At 40.4% G+C, this 23,195-nt stretch overlaps 2 protein-coding genes across 3 annotated transcripts in view; both read left to right on the forward strand.

The window, feature by feature from the left end:
- The first annotated feature begins 2,158 nt into the window (after window positions 1-2,158).
- tpcn3 (two pore segment channel 3) lies at window positions 2,159-16,200 on the forward strand. 2 transcript variants are annotated; one of them, XM_034559781.1, is made up of 20 exons: window positions 2,159-2,572; window positions 3,457-3,539; window positions 4,433-4,547; window positions 4,921-5,049; window positions 6,337-6,453; window positions 7,000-7,118; window positions 7,196-7,297; window positions 7,720-7,846; window positions 8,537-8,744; window positions 10,092-10,236; window positions 11,303-11,488; window positions 11,809-11,838; window positions 12,417-12,481; window positions 12,737-12,824; window positions 12,985-13,054; window positions 13,451-13,670; window positions 14,281-14,371; window positions 14,704-14,817; window positions 15,236-15,348; window positions 15,916-16,200. In XM_034559781.1, exons 1-20 carry the CDS (start codon window positions 2,483-2,485, stop codon window positions 16,038-16,040), a joined length of 2,337 nt encoding a protein of 778 aa, XP_034415672.1. In that variant the 5' UTR covers window positions 2,159-2,482; the 3' UTR covers window positions 16,041-16,200. The 2 variants fall into 2 exon arrangements, with proteins under 2 accessions (XP_034415672.1, XP_034415769.1); XM_034559878.1 differs by lacking the exon at window positions 11,809-11,838.
- An 812-nt stretch (window positions 16,201-17,012) lies between these two features.
- The window catches only part of ttbk1a (tau tubulin kinase 1a), a 39,285-nt gene continuing 33,102 nt past the window's right edge, over window positions 17,013-23,195 (forward strand). The window contains exon 1 of the mRNA XM_034558037.1: window positions 17,013-17,100. The gene's annotated coding sequence lies outside the window, so the exon portion shown is untranslated. The remainder of the gene's footprint in view (window positions 17,101-23,195) is intronic.

A 23,195-nucleotide genomic window follows, 5' to 3' on the forward strand; every position in this document is an offset into this window, starting at 1 on the left:
AACGCGAGGCCGGCTCACCAGGCATCAGACACCTCCAGGTCCAATGGACCCTATGAGACGTGAAGTCACAACGACTCCGGGGAGGAAGCAGAGTTAATAAGGTGCAATGGAGAGATGTAAATTCATCCATAAGGAGAGAGAGAAGAGGAGATAGGTGCTCAGTGTATCCTAAAACATCCCCCAGCAGCCTATAAGCCTATAGCAGCATATCAAGGGGCTCGACCAGGGCAAACCTGATTCAGCCCTAACTATAAGGGCTATTAAAGAGGAAAGTCTTAAGTCTATTCTTGAATGAGGTGACTGTGTCTGCCTCCCGGACTGAAAGTGGAAGCTGGTTCCATAAAAGAGGAGCTTGATAACTGAAGGCTCTGGCTCCCATCCTACTTTTTAGGACTCTAGGAACCACGAGTAGCCCCGCATTTAGTGAGCGCAGCTCTCTAGTGGGGCAAAACTCCCACACAAAACTTTGGACCGTAACTGCACAGGCGTCGAAATACATGAAAACGTGCGGCCTGATCGGGAATCGTGTGCCATGACTTATCTAAGAGATTCGCCAGGGATGAGAGGAGCTCCACAGTCTTAAAACCCTCACGGTCACATTTTAAACTCCACACACACACACAAGCTGTGTCTGTGGAAGAACAATGCATGAAATCACAATTATTAACAGCAGCGACGTGAGGATATTTCTACTAAATATAGTGGTTCGATTATGAAAACAATTAATGGGGAGCTGCAGATATCGGAGGTCTTTTTTTTTTTTACAGCGATCTGAGGCTCATTCTAAAAGCTTTGTTTCTTCCTCCAGGGTCACCTGGGCTGAGGAAGTGTTTTCCACTGATTTTGATGGTTTTGCATCCCAGCTGGCAGAAACAAAACTGCCGCGTGAACAGCAGGTGGCAGCAGAGCCACATAAATACCGAAATAATATGCAAAAAAAAAAAGAAAAAAGAAAACGGAGCGTTCAAGACTTCAGACGTGGTTTCAGATCAAAAGATTAAAACGCAGCTGTATATTTTTTATTTATATTTGTATAAGTTTTTTTAATCACACATAATGTATGTTTCTATTAAAAAATACTGAAGCAAGAACAAAATATTTATGGAATTATTTTTTTATTTGATACGCTTGTTAAATTACTTTTATTTGAATTATGATTAATAATTAATAAGTACATACTTTAATAATGTAATAAGTGAACCGGGAGGTAGAGTCACCCGTTCACAAGAATGAAGACAAACATAATTCCTCTTCTTGTTTGTTCACAGCACATGAATGTGATGAAGGGAAATTACACCCCAAAATAAAACTTGAACGTATTCAGTTTTCTTCAACGCGTGTCTCCCCGGTGACGTCATCGTTGGGCTGCCGCGTCGCTTCACGGTGCAAGTCTAAAATCAGTTTTTTTAAGACACGACATTTCCTTTCCCATTTCTCCCGCAGACGAACATAAACAATGTCGTCGACTCCCTTTTATTATATTTCCACCCGGTGCTTTTTGACTGTCTCTCTCTTCCTCCGTCTCCTTTATCCGGCTGCTCGTGAGTTACATGACGCCTCGTGTTGCCTTCAATGTCTCCGAAGAAAATGCGTTGACACCCAAATCCACACGAATGCAACACACGAGCTTCACTCAGGAGAAGCAATTTGAAATAAAATGTTAAAAAGACAGAAAAATCACCAACATGTAAATAATTAAACGAACCTAATAATGAGTGTATACTGTGTATATATATATATATATATACATATATTTTTTTAAATATAAATATATATTATCTATGTATAGATAATAAAAATAATAATAAAAAACAAAAATATGGTTTATATACGTATATATTTTTATTATTATTTGTTCTTGCTTGTGTTGTCAATTTATATTTTAATCAAATCAGTTTGCACTCCGAATATTAATTTTAAAAACATTACAACAACAGTGTCACTCATTGTTTTTATTGTAGTGCTGTTAGGATGTTTAAAATATGTTGTGTAGAGTGTCTTTGAGTACCTTGAAAAGCGCTATATAAATTAAATGCATTATTATTATTATTATTAAATATTTAGAGTCACGAGTCTGCGACCGCGTAACCGCGTCCCTTTCCCTTCCATATTTCCTCCGGTCCCTGAAGGCAGCACGCATCCTGGGGTTTATTAGAGCTAGAGCAACAGCGGCTCGGATCAGTCCAGAGTCAGACAGAAGCCCGGTGGACGGTTAACGGGCCCGTTAACGTGCAGCAGGGAGGGACACACGTGATGCGGATCCTCGCCGCTCCGCCGTGACGTTTACAACTCAAACTGAGAGGGGAACACAAAAAGAAAAAGAAAAAGTTTGGACTCTTTGTCCTGCAGAGGCTCAAAGAACCCGCCTCGGACTGACAGGCTGGAAACTCTCAGGGCAAAACTGTTGAAAAGAGATTTTTGTTTTGTTTTTGTGGTTGTTGTTATTATTGTTGTTGTTGTTGTCCCGTCGGAAGTTTGAGAGATGTCGGAGCCAGACAAGAGCGAGGACATTCCTGATGAGCCTGCAGGAAAAGGAATCCCAAACGGAGGAAACGCTGCAAAAAGCAAAGAGGTGAGAGAGTCTCGCGCGCGCTCACGTGCAGCTGATGCTCCCGTGCACGAGCGCGTGCGTTTGTCAATGCAGAGTTTATTTCACGTGACGGCGGTGAACTCGTGGACTTTTGTCCCGTTTGCACCATAAAGCATGTTGGACAGTGAAGAAAGACACTTCAGAGAAGCTTCCAGTTCATGTTTGTGATTAACTTCAGTAAATAACAACAACAACAACAACAAGCTCAGCTTCTTCTTTTTTTTATCCGTTTCATCTTCGCCGCTCAAACTGTCACATTTGGGAACTAAAGATGGACAGTTGGCTTTTATTTTGAATGATAAACACACATTTGTGCCCTTTTTTATATTCCTTCTAAAGTTTATTTCCGAGTGTTAAAATCTATTTATTCTACGCTGTTATTTCCATTGTGGATTAATCTGTGTTTATTATTAATTTGTTTACCAGTATTTGTATTACATTTTGTAAAAAGTCAAATAAATAGGAGTAAATGTATAACAGACTCCCAAGATTTAAATTATTATTTTTTTTTGCTGTTCACAAAATATTGCTGTTTTTCTAGAAGAAATACTGAATATTAGTTCAATAATTCAACAGCTAAAGGTTCCGCCTCACTGGAGCTGAGGCGTGTTTGTTGACACTGAACTATAAAATTAATAAATAACAAAAATCCTAATAATAATTTATCATAATAAAGTGTAAAGCAATTCTCAAAATCAATAGTTTTGTATAATATATTATAATAATATTTTAAATATCATATAATGGTAAATACTATTACATATATATAATAAATAAATATATATTGGCGATTGAGGTCAGAAAATAAAACCAGCTTCATCCTTTTGGTGTGTGTGTGTGTATGTGTGTGTGTGTGTGTGTTTCAGGATTTTGACCTGGCCTCCATCTATGTGTCAGACGCTCAGTACAACAGGAACATCTACTTTGACACGTCGCCCGAGGCTGTGAAGTGAGACATTCACATTTATAATCCAGATATAACGTTTATATATGTTATAAATTAACATCATATTGAAGTCTTTCCATCAGAATATCTCAGAACCGCTGATGCTAAACTGATCCTCTCTTTTACTTTTTATTGCTCGTCCTCTACAATATGTTCTCCTGTTAACTCCAGTTACCTGCTGTTTGTACACTTTTGTTTTTAATGAAGCAATATATATATATATATATATATATATATATATATATATATATATATATATATATATATATATATATATATGTTTTTAAAGATGTACGTCTGCAGTAGGAACTAATGGGTTTGGAGCTGAGAGCCACAGACAGGAAGTCAGAAAAATATATATATATATAAATAACAGCTGCTTTATAATTTAATTAGTGTTGTTGATTGTCTTTATTAATGCGGCATCTTCTGTCCTCAACACTTCTGCTGTGTGGAAAAGTTCAGCGCATGTGATCAGTGTGTGTGTGTGTGTGTGTGTGCCGTCTTGTGGGGACCCGCATCTGATTACACAGTCACAATGTGGGGACCCGCATCTGATTACACAGACACAATGTGGGGACCCGCATCTGATTACACAGTCACATTGTGGGGACCCGGCTTGGTTCAGGGGCCAAAATGGGGACAATTGCATATCTCCAAAAAACAAATCATTACGGTTTAGGGTGAAGACTTAGTTTAAGGGTAGAGTGAGGTCGAGTTTAGGTTTAGAGTTATGGTTAGATTAGGGTTTTGGCTTGAAGCGGTTATGGCAAAGGGTTTGGTTTAAGTCTCCAGGAATTGAATATAAGTCAATGTTATGTCCCCAAAAGTCATGATAACTCGTCTGTGTGTGTGTGTGTGTGTGTGTGTGTGTGTGTGTGTGTGTGTGTGTTCAGACTGTATATACGCTACAATCACTGGATCCCCAAGGTGATCCTCTTCTTCTTCATCCTGGTGGATCTGTCTCTGGCCATCTTTGAGAAGCCGGCCGTCTTCCCTGTGCCAACGTTGGTAAGATGGCCGCCGCCGTCTGACACACCAACGCTGTTCTGTTTTCATGCTTCCTTTTTTGAATGTTTTTTTTTCTGCACCTCATTGGAAGAAAAACAATCTACATTCATTCTGCAGATAGAAGAAGTTTTGTGTGTAGTTTTTTCCCCCCTCAATGTATTAATAAGGGTAATTTTACATTTCTGATCAATATCTGAAACCAGTATCTTATGTGGCCGTCACCATCTAATCTTTAACATTTCATTACAACAGACTCGGGACGATTTAAAGTCACCGTCTGCATCACAAACCGCCTCATTATGCAAAAAGGAGTGAAACCAGTTTAGACCAGTACCATTGAGACAACAACGTGCGTCTGCTTTTGTCTTTCCAGTACACCATGCTGGTGGAGCTGCTCTGTCTGCTCGTCTTCACCCTTCGACTCGTTCACTACGCCAAAGTGATTCCTCGAGACAAGTTCTGGAAAGATCCCAAAAACATCTGCATCATCGTCATCCTTGTGGTAGGATGTGGCTTCTCAATATCACCGGTCTGGTGGGAGGGGCTACAAAGTTGGGACGGGAAAGGGGGGGGGGGGCTGAATTCAGTGGCCACTCACAGTACTGCAGAAAATAAAACAAGAGAAACAGAAAAAGTGTTTTACTCACACAACTGAAACCAGAACAACCGAAACCGGAACAACTAAAACCAGAATAACTGCATTCAGAACAACTATAACCAGAACAACCGAAACCAGAATAACTAAAACTATAACAACAACAATCTGGACAACTAGAACAACCAGAACAACAAATACCAAAACCAAACACAACAAACCAGAACACTTGAAATCAGAACAAACAAAACAGCCAAAACCAAAACCAGAACAACCAAAACCAGATCAACTAAAACCAGAATAACTGACACGCAATCAACCAAAACCAGAATAACTGACACACGATCAATCAAAACCAGAACAACCAAAACCAGATCAACTAAAACCAGAATAACTGACACGCAATCAACCAAAACCAGATCAACCAAAACCAAAATCAACCAAAACCAGATCAACCAAAACCAGATCAACTAAAACCAGGACGACTGCAGGGAATCACTGTGAAGTGTTTAGACCCGGGTCAGGGTTTTCTTAGACCCGGGTCGGGGTCCGGTGACGGTTGGTGAGTGGTGCCGTTTGAACCCGGACCACTTCCTGGTTTTCGCCGTGAGCAGAGTTCCTGTCCGTGAGCTGCAGAGTCAGAATCTGCTGAGGAGACTTTCTGCCTGTCGTTGTGAAACAACCTTTAGCCGGCGATGTCGCCGCGTCAGCACCTTTTTATAAAAATAAAAGCAACGCGGCTTCCTGGTGACTCAGAGGGCCGAGGCGGCCGATCTTTTGAGAGCAGTTTCTGTTTCTGTCAACATCTCCTGTCAGACCCTCCCGGTCGCTGCTGTGTCGGTGATTCGGGGACTCTTTGGGGGGTCCGAGGGCCGGGTGGGCTGCAGGTTTTCCGTCTTCGGTCGCTTGAGATTTAATTTCCAACCATCACGTTTTCTGAAAATCAGCTTTTATTGTTGTCGTGATTATTATTGTTATCGTTTACAGAAAGTGAACCTTATTTTAATCAAAACGCACGTTTAAATACTCACCGACTCGTGTTTGGAAACCATTTAAAAACGCGGAGGTGAAATTAAAAACTGATTCCACAAACAAAAAGCAGGAAAACCTTTCAGAAATGACGAAAATATATTTAATTTGTGTTGAACATTAAAAATACACTGTTCACCTTTTTGACGTCTGCGTGTCGTCCAGCTCACCGTGGTCGATTTGATCATCTACGAGTCGCTGGAGGCCGCAAACTGTTACGCTGTCCGCTGGTCCAGAGTCCTGCGCCCGCTGCTATTGGTCAATGTCACCGAGGGACGGCAGGTAAGCTGTCTCACCTGTGATTCTGTTGGTCCCTTGCATAGCTAAATAACATCAAGAGAACAATAATTTGGTGAATGTACAATTCTCACACCAGAAGTTAAGAGGACATTTATATTTTTACCTGGTGAAGTTGCACCGTGTGTGTGTGTGTGTGTGTGTGTGTGTGTGTGTGTGTGTGTGTGTGTGTGTGTGTGGTCTCTCAGGTGTGTGTGTGGTCTCTCAGGTAAACAGTCACACGCAGCGGGGTTTCATCAGTTTAATCTGTCCTCTAATCTCCGGATCACGAATGTGTTCGGTTTTAAACTTCCTGCAAATGTTTTGACTTTCTGAGCCGACTCCGCCTGAACACATCATTAATTTGTTGTGTGTGTGTGTGTGTGTGTGTGTGTGTGTGTGTGTGTGTGTGTGTGTGTGTGTGTGTGTGTGTGTGTGTGTGTGTGTGTGTGTGTGTGTGTGTGTGTGTGTGTGTGTGTGTGTGTGTGTGTGTGTGTGTGTGTGTGTGTGTGTTCGTTTCCTTCTTCATTAACTTTGTTTGTTTGTGTTCAGCTCCGCCGAGCCTTCAGAAGCATCCGGAACGCTCTCCCTCAGATCTTCTACGTCTTCCTGCTCTTCATGTTCAGCCTCCTGATCTTCTCCCTCATGGCGCTCAAACTGCTGGGCAAACGGTGCGGCGCCTTGTTGTTGTTGTTGTTGTTGTTTCTGTTCTCTAATCTGAAGTCAAAGACTAGTGTTTTCTGTGCAGAGGTCTGAAGACCATCGACGGAGCTCCGTACTTCACCAACTACCTGGAGATCGTCTTCGACCTGTACGTCCTCGTCACCACGGCCAACAGCCCCGACGTCATGTAAGAAGACACGGACTCCGGTGACCTCTGACCTCCTCCACTCCACCTTCCTCCCTTTTAGCTTGAGTTTAGAAAATTGTACAAAACGTTATTTTTAAAGTTGAAAAAATCTTTTATTTTTGTACTTTTTTTTTTTTTTAAACTTGTTTTTAGCACACGGCAAGAAATTTCAAAATGAAAATAAGAATTGGATTGAATTACAATATTTTCATATAAATACATTTCCATTTGATTAATTGTTGAGAACACCGTCAGACATCACTTTAAAGATGCCCGTTGATTCTTTTCTGTGAGTAATGAACGTTTTCTTGTGTGCGTCCTGCAGTCAGAAGCTCTCACGGAAAAAAGAAGAAGGAAATGACTCTCAGAAACAAATGCGTCTGTTTATCTGCATGTTTTGTCTTCTGCTTCTCGTCGGGCAGGATGCCGGCGTACAACGCCAGCTTCGTCTTCGCCATCTTCTTCATCTTGTACATCCTCATCAACACCTACATCTTCATGTCCGTCTTCTTGGCCGTCGTCTACAACAACTACAAGAAATACCTGAAGGTGCGACGGGTCTGACGGAACGAGAGTTTTCTGCAACAGTCTGAAACTTAAACGCTCTAAAATTTTAAATGTTGCGTAAGAGACTGCTCGGCTCCGATTGGTTGTTTTCCTACGGGCGCGGTAGAATGTTTCAAATGCAAGAAGAAACGCCAAAAGGAGGCGGATTTTATGTATTTCTTTACTCATCTACACTAAAAATAAATGACAAAAAGTCATTTTTATAAATTAAACCAACTGCAGCTTTAAGGCTATAAACATCCCATAATGCAACACTCTGTTGGAGCCAAGGATATAAGATGACCTCAACTTTTCAGAAGAAATATTGTCTCTTAATCCAGTACGAGATGAAAACCTTGTAATGTTGTTCTTCAACAACATTTTAGCATTTTGTCTTTAACGCTTTTGGGTTTTCAGTTTGTTTTTTGAAAATTTATTTTTAATCAAAGAAACTGAAAAAAGTAATAGTCAAATACAAATTAACAAAATGTACATATATACAGTATATACACATGTATTTTGATTTTGTTATGAGAAACGCACATAATTATTATTTTTTGGAAAAGATTTACACAAATATCAACACAAACAAACATATTAAGGATGTGCAGAGTTCCACAATGTGCCATGTTTTAACTCTTTAACTTGGACCTCAGCTTTTTAGAATAAATGGCTCTCCTCTTGCTCCACCAGGAGGAGGTACGGCAGCTGGTGAGGGCCAAAAGGCACAAGATGGTGCGAGCGTTTGCCGTGCTGCAGGAGCAGAGGGCGGAGGGCGGGGAGCCGGTGGTGAGCCAGGCTAACTGGAACCAGATTGTCAAACTGGTCCAGCCCGACATCAGCAACGCCCACAGAGAGCTGCTGTGGAGCGTCTCCGACGACAACAACCAGGGGTTCATTGGTGGGTCCCAATATATATATGTGTATATATATACATATATTCTACTTTAAACTCATGCTTACAATGTTTACTGAGGAAATGAGTAGAGTAAAAGTAGAGTAATTTTATATAGACTTCTATACACTCTTGACTTCTTTTTCCAACCGGAGTCGTCGCCCCCTGCTGGACATTAGAGGGAATGCAAGTTTAAGGCACTTCCGCATTGGCTTCACTTTTAGGAACCTGGAGGTTGCCGCCTGGCTCGCTCAGCTTTCTGCAGAGTCGCTATCTGCACACTCATCCTCCACATGGAGGAAGTCGAACTCTGCTTCATCATCTAGTTCGACTCCATTCTGAGAACTAACCGAGCTGAAGAGCCGATTGCACCCGAAGAAACAGAGTTTGTTCCACATTTCTACACCGTCAGTGACTTTATGCTTCTCATCCACTAAATTCCAGAGTGAAGACGTACAATACTTAATAATATCATAATAATAATGAACAAACGCAATACATACTTATCAATTACTTTAAAACGTATCTTAGAGGAGAAGTTGGGCAAAATGAAATGCCGATGTGCAGTTGAGGATCAAGTCGTTTCAGTTTAATAATAATGTTTGTGTCACTTTTATTTCCCGACATTAACATCAAAATGCTGTTTCAAAGCCTAAGATGCTGGTTGAGAAATATATATATTTTTTGTTGGTCTAAAACCAGTAACATTTTAATATATCGAGTCTATAAATACTGCGATAAGCCTTTTAAAATTCAATTAAAATCATGTTTTTTTTAAAACTCCATTTAGGCATTCATCCACTTCCCATAATAATGGCAGTAACTAAACTAACCTTATAGAACAGAATTGAATGCCTTTTATTATCATTGCACATTGAAACGTTAACATTTTACACACACGTGCACACGCAGATAAATAACAGTAATAAAAGGAAAGGTGTAAATTATTTCACCTGGTTTTTATCTCTGTTTTAACTACAAAGTGCATTGTGCGTTTTGGGTTTCTTACGAGAATATTAACTGTAAATGAAAAAGTTTAATAATGTTTTTTTAACCCACTAAACGGAGGGCTTTTTTCCGCCCCGAGTAGTATCTGCAGACTTCCCGTGGCCTGACGGACATTAACCAGGGCCATAAAGTCTTCCTTCTTGTAATGGCTGATGTCAGGATACAATAAAAGTGACGAGGACATGGTACACTCTGAAATCTCCGAGTTGAGAAGGAACACCTGAACACTCCCCTGGTCCAATTTAATTAAGAAATCGGCAAAAATCACATGCAAATTCCTTTTTTTTAATGATATTCTATATGGTGTTTTGTGATGATGTTTTTTTTCGGTCTGTTGATTGACAGGTAAGGTGGCGTTCGTCCAGCTGGCCGACCTCCTGAACATCGAGGTGATCACGCTCAAGTCGAGACCACACCCACTCCAGAGGGCGTGCCCCGCCTTCTACCTGTCGGCCCCAAGCCGCCTCCTCTGCCGATTGGTCCAACACCGGTGAGACAGACCGCTTGTAGAACTGATTTCTGTGTAGCATATATATACAATTATTTATATATTCTGTAAATTATTTATTTATATATTTATTCATTTATGGTGTGAAGTATTTCTTTAAACTTATAACACGCGATCACAACCATAAACTCATGTTTACAATGTTTACTGAGGGGAAGTAGAGTCATTTATATAGACTTCTATACAACCAGAGGAGTCACCCCTTGGTGGTCAGGAGAGAGAATGCAGCTTTAACACGTGAAGCATAGACTTCTATACAACCAGGAGTCGCCCCCTGGTGGTCAGGAGAGAGAATGCAGCTTTAACACATGAAGCATAGACTTCTATACAACCAGAGGAGTCGTCCCCTGGTGGTCAGGAGAGAGAATGCAGCTTTAACACATGAAGCATAGACTTCTATACAACCAGAGGAGTCGCTCCCTGGTGGTCAGAAGAGAGAATGCAGCTTTAACACATGAAGCATATACTTCTATACAACCAGAGGAGTCGCTCCCTGGTGGTCAGGAGAGAGAATGCAGCTTTAACACATGAAGCATATACTTCTATACAACCAGAGGAGTCGCCCCTTGGTGGTCAGGAGAGAGAATGCAGCTTTAACACATGAAGCATATACTTCTATACAACCAGAGGAGTCGCTCCCTGGTGGTCAAGAGAGAGAATGCAGCTTTAACACATGAAGCATATACTTCTATACAACCAGAGGAGTCGCCCCTTGGTGGTCAGGAGAGAGAATGCAGCTTTAACACATGAAGCATAGACTTCTATACAACCAGAGGAGTCGCCCCCTGGTGGTCAGGAGAGAGAATGCAGGTTTTAAGACACTTCCGCATCGGCTTCATTCAGAAGAACCGGAGGTCGCCTCCTGGTTACACCGACAGTCTCTGTCTAACACTCGTTGGGTTTTTTGATTCTGTACAATCTGGCCTGCAGAAAGAAAACAGGTGTGTGTGTGTGTGTGTGTGTGTGTGTGTGTGTGTGTGTGTGTGTGTGTGTGTGTGTGTGTGTGTGTGTGTGTGTGTGTGTGTGTGTGTGTGTGTGTGTCTTCCAGGGCCTTTGTGATCTTGTACGACCTGATCATCCTGGTGAACGCCGTGTTCATCGGTCTCGACGAGGAGAATCCGTTGATCGCCAACTCCGAGTGGGTCTTCCTGGCTCTCTACCTGCTGGAGATCCTGCTGAAGCTCTACGTGTTCGAGCCCCGAGCGTTCTTCTCCCGGCACAGCTTCTGGAACTGGTGAGGACGTGCGCCCCTAGATGAGCAAAGGACTCTGGGTAACGGTGGAAACACTCGAAATAGTCTAGAAATACCGGAATCGACCCCGTAGAATATGCCCCAAAATGTACTTAAATCAATATTTACGTGACCTCGGCTCAACTTAAAGAAAATGTGTGTGATTTAGAATAAAATGACAATATTTTTTGAATTTCAATATTTGTTGGAAACTCAGTGTTTTTTTTCAGAACGAGGGGAAAACACTTGCTGATAAAATGCACGATGAAAAAAACATTTACAAATCTAAAATCAATGAGCTGTTTCACGTCCGTTTCACACAGCTTGTCTTCGTCCCAGATTATAAGTACAAGGTACGTGACACGCGTTCCAGATCCACGATCTGCTGCTTCTTCAGTCGTACGCCTGTAAAGCGCTTTTGCTGCAGCTGTCGAAGTGGTTTTCTTTCTTCTCAGTGGCATTGTAGCGCTCCCTGCTGGTGAGCAGTGCAGCTGCAGCGACTTCAATACGTTTGTATGTTTCATGGATGTAGAATAAGACCTTGAAGCGTTTTGTGGCTTCCACAAGTTTTACAAATATATATATATATATATATATATATATATATATAACCTCCATGGGTAAATATTCATAATGCAGAGTATTAACTGATTCTGATTCCCGTCAACATTTTTTACAGACGTCTCTTTTATAATGGAGGTCTATGGGGAGGAATTGTTTGTTTGCAGTACCTTCAGTGACCACTAGGACACACTGACGGCGCCGACAGATCTTTTAATACATCCGTGAAACCGTTAAACATGTTGTTTGTTGTCCGACGGGATAAAAGCTTCGTTTACAGCTTTCAGCTTCATCACCCGTGAAGAAAAGTATCGACGCTCCACTCGAAATGTCGTGTTTTCTTTTTCTAATATTCGATTTGTGTTTTCAGGTTCGACACCGTCATCGTCATCTCCGCTCTCATCGCCACCGTCGTCAACTCCGCCATGACGTCATGTACGTTTGTTTAAACTAAAAAAGTGTTGTTCCCGTAGACTTTTATTGAATGTAGTGCTGAAACAATGAGCAATTTTATTTCGCCGTCACCATGTTGAGAAGCATTGTATTGCACCCTTTTTAAAGGTAATACTAGATTACAGTTGACATTTTTGGTCTCCCAAACCAGGTTAAACCAGTTTCAACCTGGTTTAACCTGGTTTGTGAGACCCGGCCCGTTGTTTCTGAGTAATTGTGTCCGTCCTCCTGTTACAGCGCAAAATTACACCAGCCGACAGATCCTGGACATCGTCTTCATCCTGCGAGTCCTCCGACTGATCCGGGTGGTGGACAGCATCAAAAGGTTTCATCTCTAAAAAGCACTTTAATTCAAACACGGCTGTAGTTTTACATCATTGATCAAGGGCGGGTTATCATTTGGACATGCCTCACCTTTTTAGACAGCAGGACACCTTGTTTTCTACCGTCGCTCGCTCATCTGGACTATTTTTCCCCCGTGTTAGGTTTCGGGCAATCATCAACACCCTGATCAGGATCGGACCAGCGATCCTCACGTTTGGACAGCTGATCATCGTAAGTCTGAACGTATTGTCGTGCATCTAAAAGTTGTTTTAGTTTGGACCAAAAATGGCATAAAAGTATTCCGTGTTCATGGAGCTGTGTGGTGTTTTAGGTCCAATGAGCAGCTCTGTGAGGTTTGAGCTAAATGCTAACGTCGCAATGCTAGCATGCTGATGCTTAGCGGGTGTAATGTTTACCTTGTTTACCGACTTAGAATAACGTGCAAACATGAAAACATTAGATAATTGTTGAGCGGATGATGGCGCCAGATTAAAAATCAGAGTATCACCAAAGTTCGGACAGTAAGAGCCCAAGAGACTCGTCGCTAACTCGGCTAAACGCTCGAGTTAGCGTCCTGGTGGTGAATCTAACCTCTGACCGTATCCTCCTCCTCTTCCTCCTCCTCAGGTGGTGTACTACATCTTCGCCATGGTGGGCATGGAGCTGTTCAAGGGGAAGGTTCGGTCCTTCGAGGACGACTCCAGCGACCCGACGAAGGCGTACTGCGGGAACCCGCTGCTGAAGGGAACGACCTTCGCTCAACTCAACTACTGCAAGAACAACTTCAACAACGTGGTGTCGTCCTTCATCCTGCTGGTGGAGCTCACCGTGGTCAACCAGTGGCACGATATCCTTGAGCCGAACAGCCGTTTACACCGGGGGTTCGATCCCGCTCGTCGGTCACCGTGTCTGCTGGTGCCGCAGAGCACAATATTTTAAAAATGCTATATTAAAATCCATCAAATGATAAATTTCAGATCGAACATTTTTAAATCAAGATAAAAAAATTGGATTAGTGAGATTTAGGTCATTGCCCAAAGGTAGTAGTGGCATAAGTACTCTGATCATTCACTTGATTGAAAGTATTAATACTTTGTTACAAGTCAAAATTCATAAAACAATGTGCTAAAGTCAAAACAGATGATAAATGTACTCATTATGCATAAAAAAACCCATTTAAGAATCATTCCCTTATCCAAACCGCTTGTCCTATTTAGGGTCTATTTTAATAATAATTATTGGTGTTACATTGAGTTTATTTATTTATTTATTGATAAATGTTGCATCTGCAAAGTAACTAAAGTTATCAAATGTAGTAAAATGTGGAATATTGTCCTGTGAGATGTCGCGGAGAAGATCGTTCTCACGGATATTATTATGATGGAAGTTTAAGAATAATCGATTTACTCCGATTGATCGAGACGTTTGAACTCTGTGATTCCTTAACGCGACTCCACTGCTCAGCAGCGGCTTCGCCGCCGTCACCCACGTGTCGGCCAAGCTCTTCTTCATCCTCTTCCACATCATGGTCGTCATTGTCATCATCAAGTAAGACGGAGGAGGAGGAGGAGGAGATGATGATGATGATGAGACAAAGACAGTGTGTGAAAGAGACAACAATAAGTTATGTGTTGTCTGGCCCATACTTTGTAGATTCAGCTTGCTTTACTGTCTCCAGGGATGTCATAATCTCTACTGTTCAAGGTGTGCATGAATCCTTACAACTGCAGAAGCTGCTTGAGAGTCATTGTGATTTTAAGTTTTCTTCAGTACCAAAAGGAATCTAGTCACAGTTGTCTGTGCATCAATCAGGAACTGCTAATGGCCGAAATGTAAACAAACTATTGTCTGGGGCTGATGACGTTTTGTTTTCTTTCCAGTATCTTCGTGGCGTTCGTCCTGGAGGCGTTCTTCGTGGAGTATTCGGTGGATAAGAGCGACCTGCAGACGTCCCTGGAGAAGAAGATTGAGGAGCTGGAGCTGGCCGTGGCACAGTACGTTACCGCGACAACCAGGACCTGTCATTACGGCATTATATATAAATTGTGTATATATATATAATTTATATATATACATATAAATGTATATATACATTTAAAATGTATATATATATTTTTAATTTTTTTTGATCTTTATATATATATATATATATATATATATATACATATTTACATATGTTTTAATATATATATATATATTTGTTTTAATTTATTTTAGATGTATATAAATACATTTTTTATATATATATATATATATTTTTATATATATGTATTTATTTATTTTTAAACATGTACTAAAACGCACACATTTTACAATCAGACTCTTAATCCCAAGGACAAAGCATTGATAAGAGGAACATCAAAAGAAATGTTATGTTTTCAGCTCTTTTATCCGCGTTGTTTTGTGCACCAGGGAGAAGTTGGAGGATAACTTGGTGAACGCCATGGAAACCATCGACAGCGACCAGGGAACCGGCCAATCGGCAAGCAACAAACCGGCCCTGATGTTTAAAATCGCTTCAAAAAGTAAGAGACAGTCCGACCTGCAGGCAGCGGCTAACGCGGAGTACGAGTTTAGATGAGACGTTACGATCTTTGAGGACAAGAGGAGGTTCCTTGTAAACGGATGCTTTTATTTTGAAAGGGCAGACGGACTCTGTGGGATCTGTAGATCAAAGAAAGGACACAAACTTTAGACATTTTAACACATAAAGACATTTTGGACATTTTAACGATAAATAAAAACACTTTAAATACAACACCATTTTTCCAGACCACCTTCACTTCATTTAGCTCACAAACCTTTTTACTTTTTTTTTTTTTTTAACCGCAGCTGCCAAGAAATCCACAACTTCCTGTATCTAAATCTATTTTTAAATATCATTTAGTCCCGTTTTAAAACAATACAATCGTACAATGGAACAAGAACAATAGCTCTAAAAATAATAACAAAAGACACATTTTTAAATTAGCTGTGAAGTAATTTTACTTTGTTAAACTCTATATTTTTTTTAAATGTCCTCTGCTCTTGATTTTTTTTAGTATAATTTAGTATCGATCATCGGTATTGATGATGTTACCGGTTGTTTTCAGGATACCGGACCGTGGACGCTCTGCTGCAGCGGATGTTCGAGGCCGACCTCGACCCCGAAGACTTCGCCGAGAACGACGGCGACGCCAACGGGAACTTCACGAACCCGGCGTTCAACTCCGTGTAGACGTTTAATGTACAAATATATATGTAAAGGGAACCAGATTATATGATTTATTTACAGTTTTATACACAAAAAATGAAATCTGATGTCTATCCAGTGTTATATTTTTATATATCTTTCCTGTAGCTCTGTGTAGATGCACATAAAGAGTATTTACACTGTGGATGTTTTTATTTATTTCTGAAACACAAACAAACTAAACAAGTTGGCTTTTTTAATTTTTTTTATAGAACAGAAGTTTCACAGATGGAGCAGAAAGTGAAATATCAGGAAAAATGTAAATACATTTTGAATTAAAAGAAAGTGAGTAAGATGTATCACTTTAACTGTTTCAGTTTAATTTAGGCTTAAATACTTTAGTTAGTTTGTCTGCACTAAAAGAGTTTAAAAAGGGCTCAATGGGAATGTTAACTTTCCATTGAATTCAATAATACTTTTTCAACAATTTGGGATCATTAATATATTTTATTGTTAATCAGTGGAACCTGTACAAATCGAATTAAAGCATAAAGATCTAAAAGAAACGTAGACATTTTGATTAAATGATTTATTCAGGAAGTCCTCAAAAGACCATGTAATTCATTTTAATTAAATTTGAATTATTTTCTAATTGAGAATTTAGACACAAAAGTCCTAATATAAAGTGTATTATATTTATTTGCATCATTAATCAGTTGAATCCCAATAAAGCTGTGAAAATGGTAACAATAATTAAATGGAGCCATAGATTTCTATGTGGCTGTAAGACTGTAACGTATGCAGTCTATTATATATATATATATATATATATATATATATGCATGCATGGGGCTAATAACACTTGTGTACTTTTACTAATAATACTTTAACCACGTGACCAGACTCCGGGCCAGCAGGGGGCGCTGTGGAGCGGCATCTTTTTAACACGGGGAGACGCCGAGGAAGTGTGTATATATAACGTGCGCGCGCGCCCGTGTGAGTGCGCGCTCCCGTGTCCTCAGAGTGGTGCTGATGCTGTAGAGATGGAGCGGAGGGAGTGGAGGAGGAGGATCCTGCTCGGCTCCGGAAGGAAAACCACATTCAGGTACGAAAACCACGAGCAAGACACCTGATCGAGTCGACTGATCGATCAGGAAACCGAGGCGACGTGACGCGCGTGTGTGAGTGTGTGTGTGTGTGTGTGTGCGCGTGTTGTGTCGATGTGTGCGAGGCCACAGGCACGATGTCATATCGATACGGAAAATAATCGATGAGCTGTATTGTTTTCTGCGCGTGTCGGTGTGACGGTTGATCAGAAAAGGCCCGACGGTTAATGAAAGGGAGGATGAGGCGTTCAGGTGCTGGTTGGAGGGTGGGACTGAACAGCACCTCCTGCCTCTCCCTCTCTCTCTCACACATAATAAATGACAGGAACCTTACTGTAAAGACGGAAACCATAAGTGCACCAAATGCGCAATACAAAATAAAATATAAAATCAATTATGAATCAAACTTAAAATAAGGAGTCGGGATATGTTTTAAAATGTTGTGAAATAAATAAATAACATCAATATACGAAGACAAACAATGGTGATAACGCACTTGTGGGTTTTTTTCTGTCAGGGTGGAAGAATGTTTTTAAATGTCTTTAAAATAAATACAATACCATACTTTAATATATACAATAAAATATTAAATAATAATTGTAAATTAAGGTGTTATAAAACCCAACTGTTTGTTAGTGTGAGGTGGGTTTAAAAATCTCCAAAATAAGTAAATAGAATATTAAACTATTGTATACAATTTAAATTTAGAATCAAATTTATAGAAAAATTGGGTAAAAAAAGTGGTATAAAACACACACTCGTGGTTTGTTTACACTGCAGGTTATCCAATGTCCAAAAAATAGATACAATACTATATTATAAAATTAAATATAGAATAAAATATATTCAAACGTAAGAATAAAAAATAAAAGAAGGTGGTGTAAAAAAAAATACAAAAGTTGTTTTGTTTACAGTCGTGTTTTAAAAACGTCCTGAAATAAATAAAACCCACCAAAATAAAAGTGAGCCCTCGGCTGTTCTGGCAGTCAATACTCCTGAGGCGAAGACCATCAATCAATCAATCAATCAAGTTTTATTCTTATTGCACCTTTTCAAATACATATTTATATATAATGCTTTACAAATGATTGACAAGAAGGAAATGAGCTGAAAAGAGAGAGTAAGTTAAGAAGTATAAATACATAAATGAAATACAACACTGAATAAACCCGTCATGGTAAAACAGTTAAAAGAAATTAAATAAGAACTTTATAAATATAGCGTATACAAACACATAAAACAATGTATAAAATCAGACGTCATAATAAGCGATCACAAGACCATCAAATTAAAGAAAACGCTACAATAAAAGGTGGACTGACTTGATGGGTTTTTAGTTACTGTTTTAAAAAAAAAGATCGACATTTTCCAGCTACTCACAGGATCCAACAACGTTCTGTTTTGTGGAACCGCAAAAAAAAAGAGCAGAACCTTGAGGACCGGAGGGGGCCTCACTGGGTCGTGACCCCAGAGCATTCCTGAGCGGTGGTCTGGAGCACAAATTAAGAAGATGTCTGACATGTGACGTGTGCCGGTCCTCCTGATGTCTGGCGTCCTTATTAGCTTTCTTTAGACGGGAGGAGAGCGTTGCAATCATCCATAAAAACATGCACGAGTCTGTCCGCATCGGCCTGGGAGCGGTTGCACTTTAGCTACATTTATAACGTAATAAAAGTCTCTTTTTTGTGAGATTATTGATGCGACATAAGCCGGGTTTAGAAGCGCGCCTTGAGTTCTTGCTAAAGGCAGTTTTGTGCCTCTTGATTGTGAGTTAGTGCTCAGCATCTCTCTCCCTCTGGACCTTCGCTCTAATTATTAAAACCTCGCTCTGATTCTTGCTCAATAATGCAGGAAGTTGATGTGATCAATACCGAGCTGATGTCATTAAGGAGAACTGTATCGACAAAAAGTTCTTAAAGTATGAAAAGTAAAAGTACTAATTTTGTAAAATGACCCCTATCAGAGTGTTTTAATGTATTACCAGATTCTATTTTACACAAATCTCTCTCATAGAAGTATAGAAGAAGTAGAAGATGAAATAGACAAGTACCTCAAAATAGTACTAAGTACTTGAGTAAATAAACTTAATTGCCTTACAATCCTATTTTCGACGTCAATTTTAAATTCTGTGAAACAGAACAGACATTTGTCACGCTTTTATGAAATTTTATAAACAAAACCACAAATTCATTGAAAATATTATTGGCAGATTAACTGATGATAAAAAAAATATGTTGCAACCCTGAAATTAATTAAATCAGACGCAATATATTCAGTAAAAACAACGTATTAAATCTTCTGTTGTGAACGCGACACTGGTCCCTGACAAAAGACATACAATTAAAATGTCATCAGTAAAGTTATCAACCAAACCGAAAACATACAATCATTTTTTTAAAAGATATATAAAATTGTTTCATATTAAAAATAGTATATGGTAAATATATACTTGTAAATGACACTATACAGGTTAATATAAAGTAAGTATATGATAAATAATAAAAACAATGATAATATGAACTCATATTTAGCAACAATTTCCAAAGAAATTGATAAAATAAAAGTAAAAGGAACAAAACTGTTCACTTTGTATGCAGTGACGCGTGACTCACAGGGGCGTTTTATTTTGAAAGCGGTGACCGGATGTTGTGATTGCGTTGCGTGACGGCGCTTTGACGCGGGTGGATGCGGCGCGCTGCAGTGCGGACAAACAGGCTGGAGTCGGAGAACCTGACACCTGCAGACAGACCCGGGTCAGACTCACACGGGGGTTCTGGATCTGGTTCTGTACCCGGATTTGACTCCCGGATCCTGGTCCTGCTGCAGGGAGGATCAGTCCTCATCACCCCCCCCCCCCCATCCTCCTCCTCCTCCTTATCTGCAGCGGCGGCAGGAGTACCCGAGGAGGACCCGGACCCGGACGACAGGTTTTTAATGAGCGCTCCTGGGGACATCGAATCTGTTCTGGTGTCGCTCCGGACCCGGTGCCCCCGGTCCTGCAGCGGGTCTGCTCTGCATCGCACGGCCGGTCTGTGCACGGACCGGGTCTCGTTTTGATATCCGGGGGACCGTTAGAGGAGAAACAAATGGTGGTCTAGTCCCACGGGAGACTGAGGCCCAAGACCCGGACCGCCTTCAGAGGGACGGTGGGTTTTCTGGACCAGGACGTTTTGTGCCCAAATAAAATCCCAGATGAAGATTCCCAAAAGGCGGAAAAGGAGCGGACGGTGCGCCAGGTAGGCCTGATCCGGACTAGGTCTAGCCCGGACCACAGAGATCAGTGTGTGTGTGTGTGTGTGTGTGTGTGTGTGTGTGTGTGTGTATTGAGCCGTATTAGAAAACGTTTGGCATGAATGTGGCCTGATGATAATTCCTGATCCGGGTTGTGTCTCTGCGCCGATCTCTAATTCATAACTCGGGTTAGTCCGGGCCAGATTTATTGATCGGCAGGATGTGATGGTGCGCATGCGCACAGAGCACCCATGACTGTGCACACTGCAGAGAGGAGGAAGGATTTAATATGGGTGATGCAGAGAGAGAGAGAGAGAGAGAGAGAGAGAGAGAGAGAGAGTGGGAGAGAGAGAGAGAGGGATGGAGGGAGAGAGAGAGAGAGAGAGGGATGGAGGGATGGGAGTGAACCAAACCTTTGACTCTGAAACATTAATTGTATTATTACTAGAGAAGAAAAGTAATGATGTGACACATTTATAAATATTTAGATTTGATCTATGGAATAACTGTTAAACTTAATGACAGCAAAAAGTCAAACGGTCAGAAATTAAAAAAATAATTTAACTTTAATTTTCTGACATTTTTGATATTAGTGATTATTTGTTGTTGATATTTGCTACTTTTAAATTGTAAATTGTAATAATTAATTCAACAGTCATTTGCAGAGCAGCAATAATTTGATGTAACAAAAGTTTTAATGTGAAAATTAACAGTTTGATATATGAAATAACTTTGGTGTCGAAATCCAATTTTTATATATTTTGATCTAATGACAAATATATTATTACACATGACGATAGCAAAAGAACACATATTCACATTAATAAATATTCACAAACTAAAAAAAATTAAAACAATAAAAGAATAAATAAAATTAATAAGAATTCTTGAAATTTAGAGCTTAATTTAAATCTAGTTGTATTTATTAATTTGTTCTTTACACAATTGTTTTTTTATTTGTTGTTAATAGTTGTACATTTTAAGATTTACATTTTTGTATTATTAGATAATTTAACACATTCTTTGGTTTTGGGATCGTGACAAAAACAGTTTCTCACTAATATCTCAAATAATTAAAATTAATGAAAAATAGTTTCGAGTAAACTATTTGAAGAAAACCCAGTAAAATTACTATTTTTTATTTTCTTACCAATATGATAGCGGAGTTTGACATATTTAGCATTTAAATGTGTGTTTGTGTGAGTTGGTTCATAACCGCTCAGACCCTGCAGGTGTTTATGAGCGCTAACGAGTGTGCAACTGTTCTGTGGTTATTATTCTCTCTATTGTTCCATCTGATGTCAGATTCACCAAAACACACGGTGTGCACAAAGTCAGCAGACCGGGTGACATCATACCTTTCTCCTCTTCATGGGATGAAATGATGTGAGAGTCTAATAAGAAGCTCAGAGAGGTATTGAATAACGCGTTAGCCGTTAGCTCCCCGGCTGGAGTCCATCATGGCGGCCAAAGAGCAGACCGGCACCTACGGTGAGCAACACGCTGAGGCGGACGATCAACCTAAATGAGTTCATGTTGATCAGCCTCTTCAGTCTGCACCCCACGTCCCAAGTACTCAAGTTTTTTTTTTTGAAGCCTCGAGTTTGGCATTTTGTCTGTGAACGGAAGTGACCTTGGTAGCGACCTGTCAATCACAAGGTCCCCCCACCCTGAAGCATCCCCTTCTTTATGGTCTGTTTGACTCTAAATGGACCACAATTCAATAAATGAACATCACGCTGTATTGAAGAAGACTTAAAACTAGAGATTGAGACCATAAACTCATGTTTACAATGTTTACTGAGGGAATGAATCAAGAGAGAAGTAGAGTCATTTATATAGACTTCTATACAACCACACATGAAGCATAAACTTCTATACAACCAGAGAAGTCAGGAGAGAGAATGCAGGTTTCCAGACACTTTCACATTGGCTTCATGAACTGAAAACACCCTTAAAGGGTTCAATTTGTAAGATTAAAAACATGGCCAACTCCAAGACCGGACAACACCGTGGTAACGACCTGTCAATCACAAGGTAGCCACGCCCTAAAACATACCCCCTACTTTATCATCTATTTTTCTCTAAAAGGGACCGTAATTTACTAAAATGAACATTAATTGAAGAAGACTTGAAACTAGCGATTGCCGTTTACAATGAGGTAATATATATATATATATATATATATATATATAGGGTCATTTTCTTATAGACTTCTATACAATCAGACTTATTTTTGCAACATTAGCAAGAAAAGAAAACATCATTTGTGGTTCTATATTCTTTTTTTTTTCTTCTTATCTTCAAATATTCTACACAGCAAACCACAACGTGGCGTTTGTCCTCAGGCCAGAGGAAAGGGTCAAAGGTCACCAGAACCTTGAGTTGCATGTGAACTACCGGTGTTTTGGTGAATGTGGCTTCACGTGGTCAAAGGTCAAACCGTTGAGGCTCGGCGGCATTCGCTGTTTGAGGACACGAAGCTGTTGTTCTTTAAGCTAGGCCTGTCCCTCCATGCTCCGCCCCCCCCCCCCCCCCCCACTGTGATGTCACCTTTTGGGCCCGTGTGGACAGGTCGGACGGCTGCAGAGGTCAGCCGTCCTCCTCCTCCTCCTCCTTCTTCTTCTCCTGGTTAACTGTGCCCTCTGTTTTGGCTTGTAGGCTAACACAGGAACAGGAAGGGTTTTGTCCCGCTCAGGATTTGTTGTAAGCCGTCAGGTTTTCCGGGAGCTCAGAACTATGGTGAGCTTTGACTGACTTCATCAGCTCAAAAAAACTGGAATGATGCAAAAAACCCCGGCTTCTGGCAGAGCACCCCCCCCCTCCCCCTCCCCCCCCCCTCCCCCACCCGCCAGTAACAGAA

This window comes from Cyclopterus lumpus, chromosome 1 (genome assembly GCF_009769545.1).
Source record: "Cyclopterus lumpus isolate fCycLum1 chromosome 1, fCycLum1.pri, whole genome shotgun sequence".
Taxonomy (NCBI): Eukaryota; Metazoa; Chordata; class Actinopteri; order Perciformes; family Cyclopteridae; genus Cyclopterus; species Cyclopterus lumpus.